Genomic DNA, 19,811 nt, shown 5'->3' with positions numbered 1-19,811 from the left:
GGAAATAATCCTGGTGTACGTCAAGTAGTATTCTTTCCATCACCTCAGACCTAAAGATCATGGATATTTTTGGTGTTTAGATACTTCCATCACGTGCCAGCATTAACTTCGGTCAAATCATGATGAGTTGTGACTCTCCAGAGTCAAACACTGGATCTCATCAGATCTCTCATGGGTGATTAGTTCTGAGGGTCATTCATTGTTAAAATGAGCAATTCATAGAAAATCTAACTAGCAGCGTTACAAGCCACATGTAAGCCAGCTTATCGTCTTCATCTACTCTAACTAGAAAATTAGGTTTTCGAACAAAGAGTTAGAAAGGACATTGATTCCGTCACATTTGCCACGTCTGGCTGATTTTAGCATTAAGTCTCCTTCCAAAATCCAAAGTCTCCTTTTATAATCCAAAGATGTTTCTACAGTTGACCCTTGAATAATTCGGGAGTTAGGCATTGTTCAACCCTCCGCATAGTCGAAAGTCTGAGTATAACTTAGAGCCGGCCCTCTGTATCCATGGTTCCACCATATCTGAGGCTCCGAATCCGTGGAGGCAACCATGTAGTAGACGGTGTAGTAATGTAGTATTTACTGTTGAAATAAAGTCCGCGTGTGAGTGAACCCGTGTAGTTCAAACCCATTTTGTTCTACGGTCAGATGTAGTAATAGGATGCTAGTCCGCAATGGGGAAATGTTGGCTACTTATTACTCTTACTTTTCGCACGTCTTTTGGTCACTAAACATCTGTGGCCAAAAGACGTGGTCTTTTATCTTACATAATCTTACATCTTACATAATATTTGTCATGGGTTGAAAATGAGGCTGTGCCTTAATCTCATCTGCAATACATTTAATGAAGACATCTTGTAGTAAAACAAAATCATTTCATGTGTTCCAGTACTAAATTTTGTCGTTTTACATGTGAGGTTGTACAAGTCATTTATTTCTATTCCTCACACTTATTTGTGCCTACTGTTGAGCTTCTGTTGAAGTATAACATGAATACAGAAAAGAGCCTGAATTATAAATATATATGTTGATGAGTTTTCACAAAGTAGACAGATCCACGTAACCAACATCCTGATCAAGAAATAAAAGGTGGCCTGCCCTCTGGAAGCCCTTCTCATGGCCCCTTCCAGTCAATACCATGACCTTCCGCCCCACCCACAAGAGCCATTCTCTTGACTTCTAACGTGATACAGTTGATTTGCTTATTTTTGAACTTTGTATAATTAGAACTTTACAGTATGTATTCTCAGGTGTCTGGCTTGTTCTCCTTGGCTTTATTTTTGTGAGGTTAATCCATGATGTTGCATATTGTTGTGTCCATTCATGTTCATGGCTGTGTAGTATTCCGTTTTGGAACTTACTTGTTCTACTCTTGGGCATATGGATGGTTTCCAGTTTGAGGTTCTTATAAATAGTGCTGTTATGAACATTCTTATGAATGTCTTTTGTTGAACTTAAGACCACACTTGTTTGCTGTGTACTTAAGAGCGGAATTGATGAGTCATATGTTTAGCTTTAGGAGATACTGCCAAATAGTTTTCCAAAGTGTTCCACCCTTGCCAGCACTGAGAGAGAATTCCAGTTTCTCAGCATTCTTTCCGACACTTGACACGGTCTTTCAGGTCAGCCATTGTGGTAGGTATGTAGTGGTGAGGCCTGTGGTTCTAGCCTCACTCTTTTTTTTGTATGAAATAATTCCTGTGTTCCCTTCCAGTTCTGACACTCATCTTTTATGAAATACCAAATTTAAAACTCCTTCCTCTATGGTAGATAGTAAAAGCAAGAAAATGCCACCTCTTGATATTTTGGTAACAGGAAGAGATAGAAAGAAGTGATTATTGTTATTGCTGATGACAGAAGATAAATCCTCAAGATGTCTTTGCATAATGGCAGTATTCTAACAAGTTTATCCAAAGGTCACTTACTGTTGATCACTTTGGGAAAGGCAAATAAAAAAGGCAACAAAGGATAATCAATTCCTGCATAATGTAGACCTGTCTTCAAAGCTGAAGGCCCAAAAGGCCCATAAGAGAAATGGTCAAAGCGAATACTGTTTGCCCTTCCTTACCTCTGTAACCCTTGCCTTATGTGTACAGTAGAAATAAAATGCAGAAGGCCAACAGCAAACTTGAAACAAAGATACTTCATCTCTTACTCCATTTAAGTAAACAAATGCATATTTATGAATTTGGCATACCTATTTATATTTGAAATATTCACTCATTTTACAGATATTTATGGAATACTTTTATCATGTCAGGCACTGAAATAGTTACCAGGGGTACAAAAACACAGACTCCTGGTGTCAAGGGGCTTATAGTCTAAAGAGAAGACAGACGTGTCAACAAGTAATTACTATAGAGTATTAAAATATATCAGCCATTAGGACTGCTGTAATACCATAGACTGGATGGCTTATAAAAGATAGAAATTTACAGTCCTGGAGGCTGGAAGTCCAGGATTAAGGTGCTGGTGTTTAGTGAGGGCCAACTTCCCAGTTCATAGACAGCTATCTTTTCACTGTCCTCTCATGGCAGGAGGAGTGAGGGATCTCTCTGGGGTCTCTTTTATAAGGGCACTAATCCCATTCATGAGGGCTCCATCCTCATGAACTAATCGCCTCCCAAAGGCCCCACTTCCAAATACCGTCACATCGGGGATTCCTTTTCAACATATGCATTTGGAGTGGGGACGGGGGAGTGAGTGGACACGAACGTTCTGTCTATAGCAAAGCATATGTGAATTACAAGGCACACACAGGTTGTGGTAGGTGACACGCAGGGGAGGATGAGCAGGTCTCCCGGAGAGGCTGGCTCTTGATCTGGAATTTGCTAAACCAAAGAGCAGTGAGGAGGCCATTCCAGGACAGAGGGAACTAGACAAGGAGGTGTGACACAAACTAGTTTCTCTCTGGAGCTTGAGTTATGAGAATGATGATGAGAAGCAGCCCGTAATGAAGGGCTTCAAATACTATGCCAGGTGTTTGAGCTTGATTTCTCCCCACTGCCTGTACAGTCAGTCCTGTAAACATTTTTGAGCCCTGTGTCAGATTTTAGGGCCACAGAGATGGATCAATCCATGTATTCTATGGGCATATGTGCCTTGAATACCTACTGTTTGCCAGAATTTGTCCCTAAAAACACAACAATTCCAGGGGGAAGAAAGACATTTTGTTTTTCGGTTTTCGTTTTTTTGTGGTATGCGGGCCTCTCACCGTTGTGGCCTCTCCCGTTGCGGAGCACAGGCTCCGGCCGCGCAGGCTCAGCGGCCATGGCTCACGGGCCCAGCCGCTCCGCGGCATGTGGGATCTTCCCGGACCGGGGCACGAACCCGTGTCCCCTGCATCGGCAGGCGGACTCTCAACCACTGCGCCACCAGGGAAGCCCAAGAAAGACATATCTTTTTTTAATGATTACAGACCTGCATGGTAAGTAGTATAATAGAAACACATGCTTTCTTCTTCCCTGGACCTAGAAAATAGTGAATCATCTGGGAACTCTCAACCTTCAAGAGTTTTACATAGGGAACTAATAATTAATAGTGATCCTAGTTTTGATTGAAGAACAGCAGTACTGCTGAGGGAGTGATTTCCAATGATCTGCAGCTGAAGTAGATATTTTAAATATTCACTGATTCATGTTATCAGTTTAGTAAATTTTGCAAGACTGGCGAGTCTTCAGTTGCATCACCTGTACTTTCTCTAGGCCCAGAGCGTGCTTGGCCAGCCTGGCCACCAGGAGCAGGCTTTTCAGCTCTTCTGTTCTTGCATTTCAGGTGAGCAAGAATGAGCGGCAGATTATGAAGCCGTTGTACGACAGGTACCGCCTGGTCAAACAGATCCTGTCGCGAGCCAGCACTGTCCCCATCATTGTGAGTACACCGCGGCCCGGTTGTCAATTACATGGCTCAGTGGGCCCTGGCTATATTACTTGGGCCCCAACTTGCCTTCTCATGAAAGAATAGTCTCTCATAGTTGAACCTGCCATTAATATCCATGGCCCCTAAGCTCGAGGGATGAATAATTTACCAAAGACTTCTGAGGCTACGTTTGCCAAAAATGAGCAAATCTGAGGCTGACAGAAATTTGTTTTCCCCCTTGGGGATATGCCTTGGCCGTGTACCTCCATCTGACACGTGCTGGGCCAGCTTTCCCACGCTTTCCTCAGAGACGGAGCACCGAGAGGACGGGGCTGTGCCCTCGCCAGGGCCCCGCTACAGTCTTAGCGGCCTCTGTTAATAGTCTTCTCTCCACCTCCAAGAGCTGGATCAGCCCTGCTGGGAGAGAGCTTCTAAGGCACTCAGGAGAGGGACCCTCCTCTTTTTGGAGGATGTAGGAAAGTGTGAGGTGGAAGAAAAGGGAGGGCAGCTAACAACTGTGAACTGCGCTCAGTGGCCACCGCCCTTGGACTTCACTGCTTTGGGCCTCTGAATTGGGACTTTGTCAGGAGTAGGGAACAGCGACTGGCCCTCAGCTCGAGGAAACCCTTTCGGGCCCTGGCCAGCCTGCCCCCCACCACCACCCCCGATCCCAGCCCTGCTGTGAGGGCAGTGTTTCTGCCCTGTCCATCTCGTGGGGACCCTTTGCCTCTGTTTTAGCGCCCACCTCGGGGATCCTGAGGGTTCCTCTGCTGGCCTGTAGGCTTTGTAGTAAGCAGGCGTGGCCTCGCTTTTATGTTGTTGGTGAAATGCGTGTTCTTCTCAGCTGCTGCTCTTCTATTCCTCCTTTAAATCTCCTTGTTTATTTCTAGGCCCAAGATGCAGTCTTTCTATGTCTTTTAACAGTATGTTTGTTCATATTTAATGGGGCAGGGTCCAGAGACCTCAGGCAGGTGTGTTTGAAGAAAGCTACCTTTCTAGACGTTTTCTACAGAATAAGTCAGTAACCTAACCAACAAAAGGATTAAATCTAAGAAGTCCTTTTTATTCCCCAGTCAGGGGTCCTTAGTGTCTCTCAGTGGGGTGACTGTATAGCCTCTGTTGATAACCTTTGCATCACCCGATGAGCTTACGTTTATCGTTAGTTGTTCTGACCAACAAAAGGATTAAATCTAAGAAGTCCTTTTTATTCCCCAGTCAGGGGTCCTTAGTGTCCCTCAGTGGGGTGACCGTATAGCCTCTGTTGATAACCTTTGCGTCACCTGATGAGCTTACGTTATCGTTAGTTGTTCTGGAAGTTATGGTGACTAGGAGGAAAGGCGGGAGGCAGGTGCCCCTCAGGTTTTTTCTGTGTGTGTGGTTAACATACTCGTGTGCCGTCCTTGCTTTCGTGTGGCCTCTGTGGGTGGGGGTCGGGGAGAGCTCCGAAGGGAAGCAGCAACTTGGACAAGAGCTTCAGTTGTGTCTGGTTTTCCTGGGACTTCTTGGCGGGGAGGGGTTCGAGTCTGTAGTTAAAAGGCAGAAGTAAATACTTGCGAGTCAGAAGGGGATGGGGAAAGAAGTTCTCCGTGTAACCTGCCTATTAACGCCTGTCGCAGGGTTCCCCTTCCAGCAAGCGGAGAAGCCCTTTGCTGCAGCCAATTATCGAGGGCGAAACTGCTTCCTTCTTCAAGGAGATAAAGGTGAAGACCCCCAGCTGCTAACCGCTTGCTACCTCCGCAGCAGTGCCTCTCCCTCCTTCCCTCTCTCCCTCTCTCCCTCCCTCCCTCCTGTGGATGGAAAGCCGCTGTGATCGGGCCCTTGGGCGATGGCTTCCTGCAGCTGTCCCTAAAAATCAGTAGCAGCCGCATAGCACAGGGAGATCAGCTCGGTGCTTTGTGACCCCCTAGAGGGGTGGGACAGGGAGGGAGGGAGGGAGGGAGACGCAAGAGGGAAGAGATATGGGGAGATAGGTACACGTATAGCGGATTCACTTGTTATACAGCAGAAACTAGCACCCCATTATAAAGCAGTTATACTCCAGTAAAGATGTTAAAAATAAGTAAATAACATAGAACTAAATAAATTTAGAAAAAAAATCAGTAGCTGCTTCTAACCAACTTTAAGCAGTCCTCTTTTATTTGTCATAGACCGGCTGATCTCCTTAGTTTCATTTCACTCCCTCACTGTTGTGTTTTGTTTTTTTGTTTTGTTTGTTGTTGTTTGGTTGGTTTTTACTTCGCTTGCAGGGATTTTTGTTTTGTTTTCAAAATGTTTTTTGTTTTGTTTCTTTCCCCCTATTTGAGGAATGGATTTTCTGTACTCCACAATTTTGTTAAATTAACTCATTGGGTAACTTTAAAAAAAAATCTCATTTACTAAGTTTATAAGCGAAACCAAAATTAACGAAGGCAGTGTACGTAGCACACACAAAAACTTATCATTTTATAGACAAGTATCTTAGTTGTCTTTGACAGATACGTGGGTGCAGTTTCATCCACTCTCCTTTCCTCTCACCTTCCCCCGGCACAGTTAGTCCTTGGTGCTAATTTTATAATCTGTTCGTGATCTGTGAATGTAGCGCTGTGACCAGCAGTCACTAGAACGTGCGCTCTGGTTTTTTCCACCAGGAGTAATCATGGATTTTGTACAGATAATCCTTGTCCTCGGTGGCTACTTCTGCTGAAATGGGAGGAACCATCTGTGCCCATAGATCTGTAGGGACCTAACTGGCCTAGACGAGGATCAGCCTCTTTCATGTTTTTATTTCTGGACAACTGAACACACTGACTGCCTCGTACAGGGCTCTAGCAATGAAAAGTCAAAGTCAGTCTTTTTAAAAAATTGATGATTGTCATTTAGCAGCTAAGTCAGAAGCGGGAGTAAAGCCCCACGTGGAAGTGAGTGTTGAGAGTTTCACCTGTCATATTCCTGTGGCAGCCCCAAGCCTGGGGTGTCGTTTATTTACTGTAGTTAGGAACGATTATTTCAAAATATGGGGGCCTCGTTCCCACGGAGGGACACCAGTTGAGAACCGCTCCATTTTCTTGCCTGATTGCCTCCACTGTAACTGAGGTAAGGAACCGGAAGCTACAAAGCCGTCTCTTCTCTTCACCCTCTTCCTTTTCTTACCTCCCAAGGGTCTTAACTACTTAATAGACCTCACGTTAAGGTGTTAGGCAGTGATCGTGCTCACTATTCATATTGTTTAAACAGAACTTGTTTTGTAAACATGCTGTAGATGTGAAATGTAGGCAAATATGCTACATTGTATCTTCAAAATTAGAGCTACTTTCTTACAATAAGACTCGATGTTGATGAAAGAAGACAAATTTTATCTAGCTGGTAATTTCACACAAGAATTAAAACACCGTAATTGAAGAAATCTGGGCAAGTGTGTGCATGAAAATTAGCATATTTCTCTTAGAAGCGTGCGCTGAAACTATTCCTAGATAAAAATGTGTTCTTAAACACATCCGAAATATGACACTTGATAATTGCCTCATGAAACGAATGGAAGACACAGGAAGGATGCTCTTTTTAAAAGTGTTCCTCCAAATCTTATCCTTTAGCTTAGTTTATTTTTTTCACAATTATGTTTTGGCCACTGGCCCTCACGATGGTCAGAATTTCAGATAATTTTGCAATTATTACATTGCTCTCACAAATGGTGTTGTCTTTCAGTTCATTTTGTCCCAGTTGGCCAGCTTTATCAGCATGTATTTGGACTGTACTAATTCTCAGAAATTCGGTTAGAATTTAGAATTTGGTGTGTGTGCAGATTGTATCTAAATGGTTTCTTTGAAAACCATCCCCGATTTTTAATGCTTATGGGAAGACACCAGCTGTGTGTGAAAGAGAGCCAGCTCAAGTTCTGAAGCCCTAGAACTTCCAGCCCCCCGAATCCTACAGATCATCTAGTCCGTTCTCTGATCCAACATAAGAGTTTCCTCTAAAACTTCTCTGACAAAATAGAGACACCGTCCCTAAGAAGTTATTCCACCCTCAAACTTGAGATGTCTACAGCAATGAAGAGAGTAAGGTCGCTCGTTACACGGGCTAAGCATCTACAAGAGCTAAAACTTTATGTTATTAGTTTTGTAGCTTATCATTTGAAAAATTATCTAAAACAATATAGTAATTATATAATTTTAGAATGTATAAGTTTAATAACTATAAAATATAATTAATGAAATAATTAGCTTATAGTATTCACAGTTACGGTTGTATGACTTTCTACTTACAGGCCTAGTTTTGCCTCTGGAGCAGCATGGACTGCGCATACTGCTTTCTCCTTGAGAGCACTTGGCGTATTTACAGTCACCTGCCCTGCCCACTGCCACCCACACCCTGTGAACATTTTTTCCCCAGGTTCCTCTTACTCTTTTCTCATGTGATTTGGGCTCCGGACTGTCCAGCAGTGCAGTGGCTCTGCGCTCTACACCAGTCTCTCTATATCCCTCTAAAAAACTGATACCCAGAACTGAACGTGATTCTAGATGTGGTTTAACCAGCCCAACAGTGGACCGAGGACTAGTCATGACCTTGCTCTAGGTGGCCGAGGCCCTTCAGTTCTCGAAGTCTGTGCCCACGTGACTGTCAGTGTGCTGTAAGTTCCTCTTAGTCTGTCTAAGGCAGGATGTGTCCACCTCAGCACTGCAGACATTTGGGCCAGGTAACTCTTTGCTGTGGAGGACTGGCCTCCACCCACGGGGTGCGAGTAGTGCAGTACGACCATCCCTCCCCAGTGTGACGACCAAAAATGCCTTCAGACGTTGCCAAAGGTGCCCTAGGGGGCCGACCTGCCCCCAGCTGAGAGCCACGGCTTGTCGCCCTGCCTCACTGTTGATTTATGCAGCCCCCAGCTTCCTTTTCCAAGAATTGCTTAGTGTCTGCGTCCACTTTTTTTTTTCTAATCTAATGATAGGACCTTGAATTTTTCCCGCTTGTTACTTTTCATACTTCTGTGCTAGCCTTATGAAATCTAGCCTTTACATTCCAGCACACCCAGATATCCCTCCCCACTGTGTCAGCTACGCATTGTGTGAATATCCAAGTGACTGCTAGATATTGAGTAAGGATGGGTCAGGTAGAGAGCCTGCTAGAGGCCTCCCTGCGGACTCACCTCAGCACTGCAGCCGCACTCTGCATAAATGTTCACACAAATCAGCCTGCCTCATTCCTTACTGAAATCCAGATATGATGCCAATCCTCTCACAAAAGAAGAAAATGGTTAGTTCTTCTGATTTGTGTGCAAGAAGCCAGTGCTGGTCACCGTTGATCCATGATTCCTTTTCAGTTGCTCATATGTTATCTGGACACCGGTTCCTTCTAGAAGCCACTCAGTATCCACAACAACCTGATGGTCTTACAATTTGAAGATCTGTTTTGCTGTTTCTTTTTCCCTATGTTTTTCACAGCTTACTGAGAATAGCTTTGTGTAGCTTCGTCTTCAAAAACACTGAGTTCTCAGGATGTGCAAGACACAGTTTCCCGTTCTGAAGTTCTCTCAGGACCTTGGGATATAATTGTTAAGGCTTAGACCCCTAACTTCATTGCTTTCTATCTCGGGCTTTAATAACCTCTTAAGAGTCATTTGTATTTCTCTTTTAAAGCTGAATTACTGGACTAAGATATTTATCGAACACCTAATATAGGCAGGCATTGGCTGAGCTCCGGGAACAGCAGTGAACAGAGAGGCCCAAATCCATCCCTCTTCCATGGAGTTTATAGTCAGGTGGTCCCACCTGGTCTCCTCATCCAGGAAGGGGAGGTGGGCAGAGGCTGAGTAGCTCTGCCTGTGTGCCCGGTGTACCTGCTCAGGTACTCAACACGCATTCTCTCAATTCTTATGTAAATGATGTAGATGGGACTTGCCACTTCATCTTATAAAAAAAGAGAAACTTTTAAACTATTGATTTAAAAGCCACTTTTCCTCTGTGAATTTAAAAGTGGTTTTAATTTTTTAAAAATTAATAATGAAGCTTTTACTTCCATGGATCAAGAAAAGAGATTGAAGATCTGACGTCCCAGCAAAAAGAATCTGGAAAGGTCACCTAGTTTTTTGCCAGCTTTACCTTCATGCCTTTGTAACAGTAGTTTCATTGTAGTTATGTACTAGTCCTTTTGTTTTGCCTATTTGTTTCTTTATTCACATTATTTCTCTTCAGAGGCACCATTATAAACATACCACACTTTATGGTAAGAAAATCCACCACAGACAGTTTGAATCCTGTACTTTACCTGTGAGCAGGGGTTCCTCCTGCCTCCTGAGAGCCATTGGCTGCAGTGGCCCTGAAGCCACTTGGTTGAACTAACAACTGATGTTATAATGCTCTTGTTCATGTAGCTGAATGCCTAACCAATTTTTTAATTTCTCAAGATATTAGGATATTCTTTTCTGGTCTGACTGTACATGTTGGCAGTAAATTACTTTTTTTAAAGTCTTTCTTTCAGCCTCTGATATCATTTTTTAGAATCACATAGCTTTAAATTGGCACTAAGACATTCTCTTAGAAAACTAAGTTGACCTCATTTTTCTAATTGCGTTTTTGTCAAGACAGAGAATATCACACTTTTCTTAGAATCTCGAATGCTGAAAAATACAGCTGTGGTCCTTGGAACCTCTATGAAAAAACATAAGTTGTATGATTCTGATCATGCAAAGATAAACGTTTTGATCTTCTCAAAAGCTCCCTAAAATTTTGTGCGTCAAGCAACCACAAATATTTCATAATCTCAACTTTTAAATAGAAAGGCCATATTGTTGAATTTCTGAAAAATCTTCACAGCTTAAAAAAATTCTGAGACACATAACTAATAGAATCTTTAAAGCACTGATTTCTGGTGGTGGATTTTTTTTTTAGGTATTGTCACAGAGCTGAGAGTGTTTAAATTCATTTGCTTCTTTTGATTTAGGGTATAAATTGTGATCATTGTTCCTTCCTACCCTCGGCCTTGACAGCTGTTAATTGTGCTGTATACTAATTTTTTTTACAGCTTCTTTCCCTATTGAGTAGCTGTGTTTAGTGTTTGTCTTATTTACTGTGTACATATAGATATTCAATAATATATCCATCATGTACACGTGTGTTGCTAACTGTAGCTATATAGAAGAAACTATATGGGGTCTGGATAATTAAGTGATCGTCAAGTGATACCTGTAATGAAAGAGGGCCCGAAAAAGTGACCCAATTTTTATTGGGGTTGCTGTGTATCTCCAGGAAGAAGAGGAGGGTTCAGAAGACGAAAGCAGCACAAAGCCAGAGTTCACCGTCACCCTGAAGACCGATTTCAGCGCACGTTGCTTTCTGGACCAATTTGAAGATGTCACTGACGGCTTTATTTCCCCGATGGATGATAAAATACCATCAAAATGCAGCCAGGATACCGGACTTTCAAATCTCCATGCTGCTTCGATGTATGTTGTTTTGGTGGTGGTATTGGAATGTTGTGATGAAAATAATTTTCTGAAATATTATTTTAGCCTTTGTACTTAAATTGGCTGCCAAAACGTAAGTGACTTGCCTAGGGTGCATCTGTGTGGATAAAACAGGGTTTGCTTGTTTGTTTAATTTCTGGCTCAGTGGTTCTATATGCTTCATCCCGTGTTATCTGAGGGAGCATCTGAGATCTCGCTTAAACAATCGCAAGGTCTCTGTAATGGCATTGCGTGGTTCTGTGCGCCACAGCTCGCCATTTAATACATACCGAGCACAGATGGCATCTCTTTCTTTCTAAGCAAAATATGACAAAGCGCCATGGGAGTTCACAAGCCTGAGGAATTCATAAGTAGCAGGAGCCTCGCAGGAGCCCCAGAAGCCGTATCTATCGTCCGTGTGCTTTGGCTTCCAGGGGATGGAAAACATCCATTTCTGGTGACCCTCAGCTCCTCGCACAGTTCCTGCATTTATATGCTTTTCCCTTTCTCCACAACTCCTATCGAGTTGCACATTCCTTACGTTTACAACTATTCAGATTTAACTCAATTTTCTTGAAATACTTCTGCCCCTCTTAGACCAGAACTCTTGGAACACCTTCAGGAAATGAGAGAAGAAAAGAAAAGGGTTCGAAAGAAACTTCGTGATTTTGAAGACAATTTTTTCAGACAAAATGGAAGGTAAGTGCGTGTGCTGTCCTTCCCCTCCCCCACCTCACACACAGCCCTCTCTTTTCTGTGTCACATCTGTGCAAAGCCTCCCATGTGGGAGCCACCCTACAGCTTTCCTGTAACCTGGCCCTTGGTTTTGTGCCCTGGGCCCCTTTGAGGCTTACTGGAAATGGGGAGGTTTGTGTGGCCCTTCAGGAAGAAGTGCTCCTTGGATGATATCCAAGACCGAAACAGATTCAGCTAACATTTACAAAACTCACCTGTCATATCAAATTCTAATCGAAAATGAGCAGCTTAAAGCTGTTTCTAGTGGGCAGCACTGGTTTAGATTTCTGTTTTTGTTTTTTTAATCTTAATAAACTTGAAGGAGAAATAAGGAAAGGGGCACTCTAGGTCTTGCTGGTTTGTAGGCTCATTTTAAAAGCAGAGTTGTCAAGTCAAATGAGAAATACACAAGAAACAAGAAGCCCTCCTGACTGATAGAGTGCCTTTCACCAGTGAGGTTTTTTTTTTTTTTTAAATACATGTTATCACCTAACATTCTTTTTATTTTTTTTATAAATTTTATTTATTTATTTTTGGCTGCGTTGGTTCTTCGTTGCTGCGTGAGGGCTTCTCATTGCAGTGGCTTCTCTTGTTGCGGAGCACAGGCTCTAGGCGCACGGGCTTCAGTAGTTGTGGCTCGCGGGCTCTAGAGCGCAGGCTCAGTAGTTGTGGTGCACGGGCTTAGCTGCTCCGCGGCATGTGGGATCTTCCCGGACCAGGGCTCAAACCCATGTCCCCTGCATTGGCAGGCAGATTCTTAACCACTATGCCACCAGGGAAGCCCCTGTCAGTGAGTTTTAAGACATACTGTAATCATCATCATAGAGCGCTATGCTGAGGGATAGTCTCCCCTGTTAGCAAGTGACCATGCACAGAATGTCCGACTCAAGTCACAGCATGAGACCAGGTTAGAGCAGGGAATAGAGCTCCATCTCTTACATTGGAGTTAAGTTTTATCATTTTAAAATGTTTTAATCTAAATTATTTAAACGGTGTAAATACAGTTTCTCTTTAAGTCTCCTTTTATACTTCTCAAAAGTACTGGGAAATAAAAGTACCATAAAGATTAACTTAGGCATTAAAAATGTACTATATTTCAGTTTATTTCAATTATTGTATAAATTTATTTGGGGGATCTCTGATATGGATCTGTCCTATAATGACTTTCTCAAGATATATGGGGTTTTTTTTGCAGTACGCGGGCCTCTCACTGTTGTGGCCTCTCCCGTTGCGGAGCACAGGCTCCGGACACGCAGCCTCAGCGGCCATGGCTCACGGGCCCAGCCGCTCCGCGGCACGTGGGATCTACCCGGACCAGGGCACGAACCCGCGTCCCCTGCATTGGCAGGCGGACTCTCAACCACTGCGCCACCAGGGAAGCCCAAGATTTATGAATTTTTATACCTAAATATTTGTTTTTCTTTCTCCATGAACTGTAGGATATTTAGAAAATACAGATAAAAGAAATAATACCCAAAATGATAATAATACCCAAAGACGAACCGAAGGATTAATGTTTTGATGTGTTTCATTCCAGTCTTCTTCCCAAACATATTTTTGGTTTGTCTGCTCATTTTTTTTCCCATTTGTTTATAGTCACATTATACACAGATATCCTATAATTATGTAACCTTCACGAGTTTTAAGAAAATACAATTGATGGGAATCAGTAATCATTATACAAGTTTAGAACTGTCAGGGACTTCAGATTTCACAGAATCTGGTTCCATCACTTCGTCCGTGAGGCAAGTGAAGACCCTCAAAGGCACGTCTGGGGCCAGGGTCAGATGCCCCCTTCCCTGCCGTCTCCTGGGAGCATCCAGGGTCCTTTCCTTGAGCAGGCAAAGCAGGAATAAAATTAGTTCATTGAGCAAAATTAAATGAGCCCCAGGCTATCCCATTTCCCATTTTTGCTCTTGAATAAGAAGTAAAGGAAGCCTGGTATTTGAATGTCTGACATGTGCGTTTCCAAGTGAGATGAGAAGCAGGGCAGTACCGGTTGAGGATGCGGGTAACGGCGGCATTTCGTCAGGTTCTCCTGCGGGTTGTATTAGATCGTGGATTCAGAGTACTTAGCGTGGTGCTCACCCTATAATCAGCTCTCAAGTATAATACTTGTGCACATAAAAAGTATACATGTAAAATGACTCAGTAGACTATAAAGGTTTATTAGTATTCTGTGATCCAGTTGCTGAATTCCAAGACTAATTTTTATAGTAAGTAGGAGTAGTAACTATTTTTTTAAACCCTGTAAATTATGGGTATACCAATTACTAATCAGAAATATAATGGTTCATTAGGTGAAGTATATAGAAGTGAGAAAGCATTAAGTGTAAGTAAAGGACTTCAGTGTACGGAGACTTGTAGTATGAATTCATACGTAGCAGCAGCAGAGAGAAAGTTTCTACATTTCGTAGTCTTTCCCATCATGCTTCAAGATGCCAGATTAACTCTGAAGCTCAGTTGCATGGTGCCTTCTGGGGACACTGTCTTTCACTGCTTGTCTAAACCCAGCTCCAGTCTTGATACCAAGTGATGCCTGGCAACACTGATTCTGTGGGGTGATCCACTGCACATTTCCACGTGATGGTCCTTCACCTGAGGAACAGTATCCTCTGGAAGAGACAGCACGTGATCACCAGCCCCTTTTCCCTTTGTTTCCGTCAGAAACGTCCAGAAGGAAGACCGCACCTCTATGGCTGAAGAATACAACGAATACAAGCACATCAAGGCCAAACTGAGGCTCCTGGAGGTGCTCATCAGCAAGAGAGACACTGATTCCAAGTCCGTGTGAGGAGGCAGCCCTACCCGAGCCAAGGGGGCTGGGGGTGCAGGGTGAATGTGCCCCCCACCTCCCCTGGCAGATAGCAGCTCTGCAGAAACTGGAAGGCAGCCTTGGAGCTGGACCTACAAAGAGAGTAGCTCTTCTGCCTCTGGGCCACTGGGATCGTCTCCAGTTTCCACTGCCTGCCTTGGAAACCGCCTAGATGGAAGGAGCGCACCTGCCCCCATGTAGGAGTTGTGTAAGGGAAAGTCGAGATCTCTGTGCACCCGAGCGCTCACAGACACACACAGATGCTGTAGCGGAAGCTTCGCTGACAACTGGCAGCGACGAATCACTACATTGAGACACACTCATCTACAGAGGATACACACTGTTCTTCTGTGGATAACTGAGAAGCAGCCTGTTCTCTGTCGGACTGTGACAAAAACAAGCTCAGGACTTCACTCTGTAGAGCGAACTTGCTGTGCACATCCAGTGCAGGTGCCCAAGAGAGCATGGGCCCAGCCCAAGAGAGCACGGGCTCTCTTTGGACCCAGTCAAGTGGGAACCTGCATTGGAGCCCTATTTGCTGCCTCGACCATCCTCGTGACCTTTCCACAGAGCTGCGCCTTTCCCCACTCGTGTGAATCGCTTCCCCTTTAGCTCTCAGGTGGATGGATGGAAGCCGCGTCTGCCCAGAACGGCCGTGCAGTTCTCTATTTGACCGTGTGTTTCTTCACGACGTCCTCAGCTGATAGAGAGCTGTGATCCCTGACTAGGGCTGGACCATCTGCAGAGGACAGAGGGGATAGAGAAGTAGCTAATATTTGTGCTGATTTTTAAGTTAGGCAGCGGTGAAGAGCCTGGAGAATCCTTTCCTGAACGTTGACTGCACTTATTAGCCGCAGATTGTAACGTCAAACACTGGGCGAGGCCAGCAGCGTACTGGGGGCTTGGTTTTGTTTTGGCTCTAGCCGAACAAAAGGGTCTTGCTTAATTCTTAGCTTAAGTGTAGAGGATCGTGAGAGAGAATGAGCCTCCTGAGGACTTACCAGAGTTTTAATTTTTTTTCTTTTTTTTTTAAGTAAACCTGCACTAAAAATCTCCTGAAGGGTAAGTATAGCCCTGAGAGCTCAGCCTAAGACAGAATCGAAATCACACTATTTTCAAGATCATGTATAAAGAGAAAAAAAATAATGGTGTATAGCCAATGATGATTCTAATTTTTTCAAAGACGGTGTCACAAAACTGTCTATATTAGACATTTTGGAGGGACCAGGGAATTGAAGACACCAGATCATTCATCTCTCCAGTGTGCCGGTGTTATCTTGTGATTCGTTGTTACTTTTTGACTTTCTGTGTTTGCGCTGAGGAAAGTGGGTCCTGGTTCCGCCTGCCCACCCTGGCCCACGTTTCTGCTCTGTGAGGTTGAGCACAGGTGTCTGCCCACCAGCCGCTGGTTGCCAAGAGAAGGTGTTTCAGCAGGCTCTGCCTTTTGAAGATAATGTTGCGGGATGAACGGGACAGCAAAGGGTACCATTTTGTTTTCTTTAATAATAATAACAAGGATAAAACTCCTTCCTGATCAGTTGTCAGTTTCCAAAATGGGTTCTTGAGAAACTGTCTGGTCAGATTGGATTTGTAGCAGCATTTTCCATTGTTGAAGTGAAGTAGCAGCTCTCTGTCGGTTGAAAATCGTTGAAGTCAGGAGTAGGGGAAAAAGAATACCTTTAAATTTGCTCTTAAAAATAATCATCCAAAAGCATGAGCTATATGTTGAAAGTGCCCTGGTTGAATCCATGTACTTAAAGACGGTACCTAATCCTGCAATAGAGATATAGCTTGGTATTCTTTGCCTTACTGTTTACATTGCAGATTGCTATAATTTCAAAGAGTTATATTATAAAATGATGCACTTTAGGACGTTTCTATTTTTGAAATCTGAACATGAATCATTCACATGACCAAAAATTGTATTTTTTAAAAGAAATACATGTCTGGTTCGTCCTTTTTAAGTAATCTCTTACATAAGCTATAATGTAAATCACATCATCACCAGTTAACTTTCAAAGCACATCTGTCTAAGAGTATTGTTTTGCAAATACTAATATGCTATAGAACTTTAAAAGAGAAAAAGCTATATACATGAGAAGCTACTAAATGTTTTGAAATCTCTTGTTTCTGCCAAAGGTAAATTAAGTAAAAGATTTATTCAGGAATCCCCATTCAAATTTGTATGATTGAATGAAAGCAGACACCAAGTTATAGTAAAATGTGTACGGAATGTCATGTTTTCCTTTGTAATTTATAATAATATACTTCCTAGAATGGTGCCCAAATTAAGGGAGGGAAGCCCTGTTTACAGGAGATTCTATCTGAAGACAGGTTAGTCCATAGGTTCTGGCTCTGCCAGAAATGCGGAGGTAAATTTGTTTCCATAGCAACCATTTTTTGCAGCCCAGAGTCTCAAGGCCCTAGAGGCAGTGTCTTAATTGGCCTAACACAGAATACTCCGGACTGTGGTTTTTCCTTTGCTCTGTGGGGAATGTGTGTGTGTTTATGAGCACATGCCAACAAAATAAATGTCAAGGGTTATGTAATAACAATGATAAGTAGAAGCAAAGCATGAATAAACTTGGCCGTGTGATTGTAAGAATCAGAGATAGCAGAGGCTTGTCGTTTCCCAAGCATTTGCTCTTTATTGTGTTTAGCCTGGAGCAAACCTTGAAATAGATATTTATATTAAGTATGTTATCATTACTGCATTTCATCTTTGAAGCGCTGAGTTCGTATTTTCCGTTTTAGACAGGAATGTGCGAGGTTTAGGATAAGGGCCCGCTGAGAAGTTTTTCAGGACAGCCGAAGTTTGTCTTGCTGCTGGTAGAAGGAAGTCTGCACCATCTCAGTGATCTCCGATTCAGGGAAAAGTCCCATGAAAGAACACATCACATTTCAGGCTGGAGAACAATTTTTTTTTAATTGCTAGCTATAATTTATTGTGAGCTAATAAGTAGATGGCTTTCGTTGCTGGTTTGAAGTCAAAAGGTTATTATTCATTGGCAAGGCAGGCATCGGCAATGCCTCTAGATATAACATCAGTGTGATTTCTGCTTTCCCTCCTCCTGATGCAACACTTGCGTGGTGGCAGAAGAGCCTGTTATAGGGTGTGCCTGCTCCCAGGTGTGTCGTTTCTAGCCCAGGACAAGTGCCTCAGGGTTGTGCCTTGTGCTTAGAGTTCCTTATAAGGTGACTGTTAAGTTGATCATCAGAATCAAAGGGCAGCCATGGTGCCAGTTAAGTTGGTTCCTTCTGGGACTGCCTAGTTCTCAGTAGACAGAATTGAGCCGTGTATCCAGAACTGATCACAGATTTATAAGGAAAATCAAAATTTAAAGTTTGTTGATGAATTTTTTAAGAGATTCTTAATCTGATCGTGAAGATGCCATCTTTCTTAAAGGGTATATTTCTTAAGCCTGTATACCTCACTACCTTTGATGGTATATTTATAGCTGAACGCCATCATCTCTTTTAACTGCCTTGTGAAAATCTGGTTGTAGTCTAAATTGGTTTTGCTTTCAAGACGGGTCTTCCTGACACACTGCATCCTGGGGGCGTTTTCTCCCGAGGTGGGGAGTGGTAGTTTCTGCACCCAGGTCAGCACCTCTGTGGTATTCTTTCGCAGTATCCACTTGGTTAAACCGATAGGGAGGGACAAAACTGGGCTAAAACGTTAAAGCAGTGTTTCCTCGGAAGGCCACGGGTTTAGCAGAAGCCGGAGTGTGCTTGCTTTTTCTTTGATTAATTCCCTTCCGTTATATTTTTTTCCCCCACGTGACCCTCAGAATCTACTGAAGAGTACATTTTGTCAAAAGATAGGCTAACCGTGTTTTCGAGTCCGTAGGTACTGAACTTGTGCATACTGATACTTCTTCACAGGGCAGCTGACACGGCCAAAGCTCCAAGAGATGGTGATCTACGTGTCAGCCGCTGCGCCGTGGCCTCAGCCACTTTCCAGAGTAGAGATCGCGCCCTTGGGGCATCCACACTCTTCCACCGTGATCCTTCATAACAGATGTATGTGGATAAGCTGAGGTCAATTGCAGGTACACACAGATGTGTATTAAAATGAAATCTATACATCTACATATACATCTACAACAATCGTATTGCTATGAAAGTGCAGGTATGTCTCTAGAGGATCTCATTTTGTCTGGAATCCAGCCAGTCGTGGCCACGTGCGCGGCTTGAGAAATCGATTCGGCAGATCTAGCTCTCAATCTGAAAGCACCTACACAATCATGAAAATCTCCGAGAGTGGATGCAATTTTAGTAAATAACATGGGCCCAGAACAATGTTTACATGACATGTAAGCAGAAAGTATTTGAAATTACGGTTGTTCCTTTTGTAAAATGTAAACTGAATGAAAATGTTATGTACATTTTTGTACATGGCTGTATTTTGTATGAACATAAATAAAATATTTTTAATTGTGAGTGTCCTGAATTTTTTGACAGCGTCAGGAACGTGTGACTGAACCCTCTGTGGGGTCTGACCTTTCCCTGTGTAGGGAATCACGCTGCTCCCGTGAGCTCCTCAGAAGCCTCCCCTCCAGGGAGGGCACTGGAAGCTGAAGCAAACTGGGTACAAGCTAGACATGCCCGTGATGGTCAGTAGGAAAACAGGCTTGTGCTCTCTGCTCCGCTGCCTTTGAAGCAATTAATGGAAGGGGCTGGAGGGGTGCAGAAAGAAAGGCATTAAGAAAAACAACTGTTTAAGTACATTTCCAAAGTCTCGGAGGCCATCACAGGCAAATATGTGAACCACTCACTACTCTGAAGCTAATGAGGCCACCAGAAAACTGTGACATGGAAGAAAAGGCACGTTGCAGTTGTGTGAGGTGAGTAGCTCGTGGTCAGTGGAGGTTAGGCCCACAGGTGTTCTTTAAGCTGCATGCGTTACAGACGCCTGACTGAAGTGACTCAAGTACACATTCAGAGTATACTAAACATGAAATTAAAAAAAAAAAAATT

General features: G+C 43.3%; 1 protein-coding gene across 2 annotated transcripts in view; it reads left to right on the top strand.

The window, feature by feature from the left end:
- The window catches only part of FAM13A (family with sequence similarity 13 member A), a 335,740-nt gene extending 316,466 nt beyond the window's left edge, over positions 1 to 19,274 (top strand). Inside the window, exons 20-25 of one of the 2 annotated variants that reach the window (XM_060147574.1) lie at positions 3,781 to 3,876; positions 5,481 to 5,564; positions 11,085 to 11,281; positions 11,879 to 11,980; positions 14,684 to 15,893; positions 18,717 to 18,844. In XM_060147574.1, coding sequence (XP_060003557.1) covers positions 3,781 to 3,876; positions 5,481 to 5,564; positions 11,085 to 11,281; positions 11,879 to 11,980; positions 14,684 to 14,810 — 606 coding nt within the window. In that variant the 3' untranslated portion in view covers positions 14,811 to 15,893; positions 18,717 to 18,844. Of the gene's footprint in view, positions 1 to 3,780; positions 3,877 to 5,480; positions 5,565 to 11,084; positions 11,282 to 11,878; positions 11,981 to 14,683; positions 15,894 to 18,716 lie in introns of both variants that reach the window. The other variant, XM_060147573.1, reaches the window with a different exon arrangement.
- Positions 19,275 to 19,811: the final 537 nt, after the last annotated feature.

This window comes from Lagenorhynchus albirostris, chromosome 4 (assembly GCF_949774975.1).
Source record: "Lagenorhynchus albirostris chromosome 4, mLagAlb1.1, whole genome shotgun sequence".
In the NCBI taxonomy this organism is placed as follows: Eukaryota; Metazoa; Chordata; class Mammalia; order Artiodactyla; family Delphinidae; genus Lagenorhynchus; species Lagenorhynchus albirostris.
This window is presented reverse-complemented; position numbering and strand designations above follow the sequence as displayed.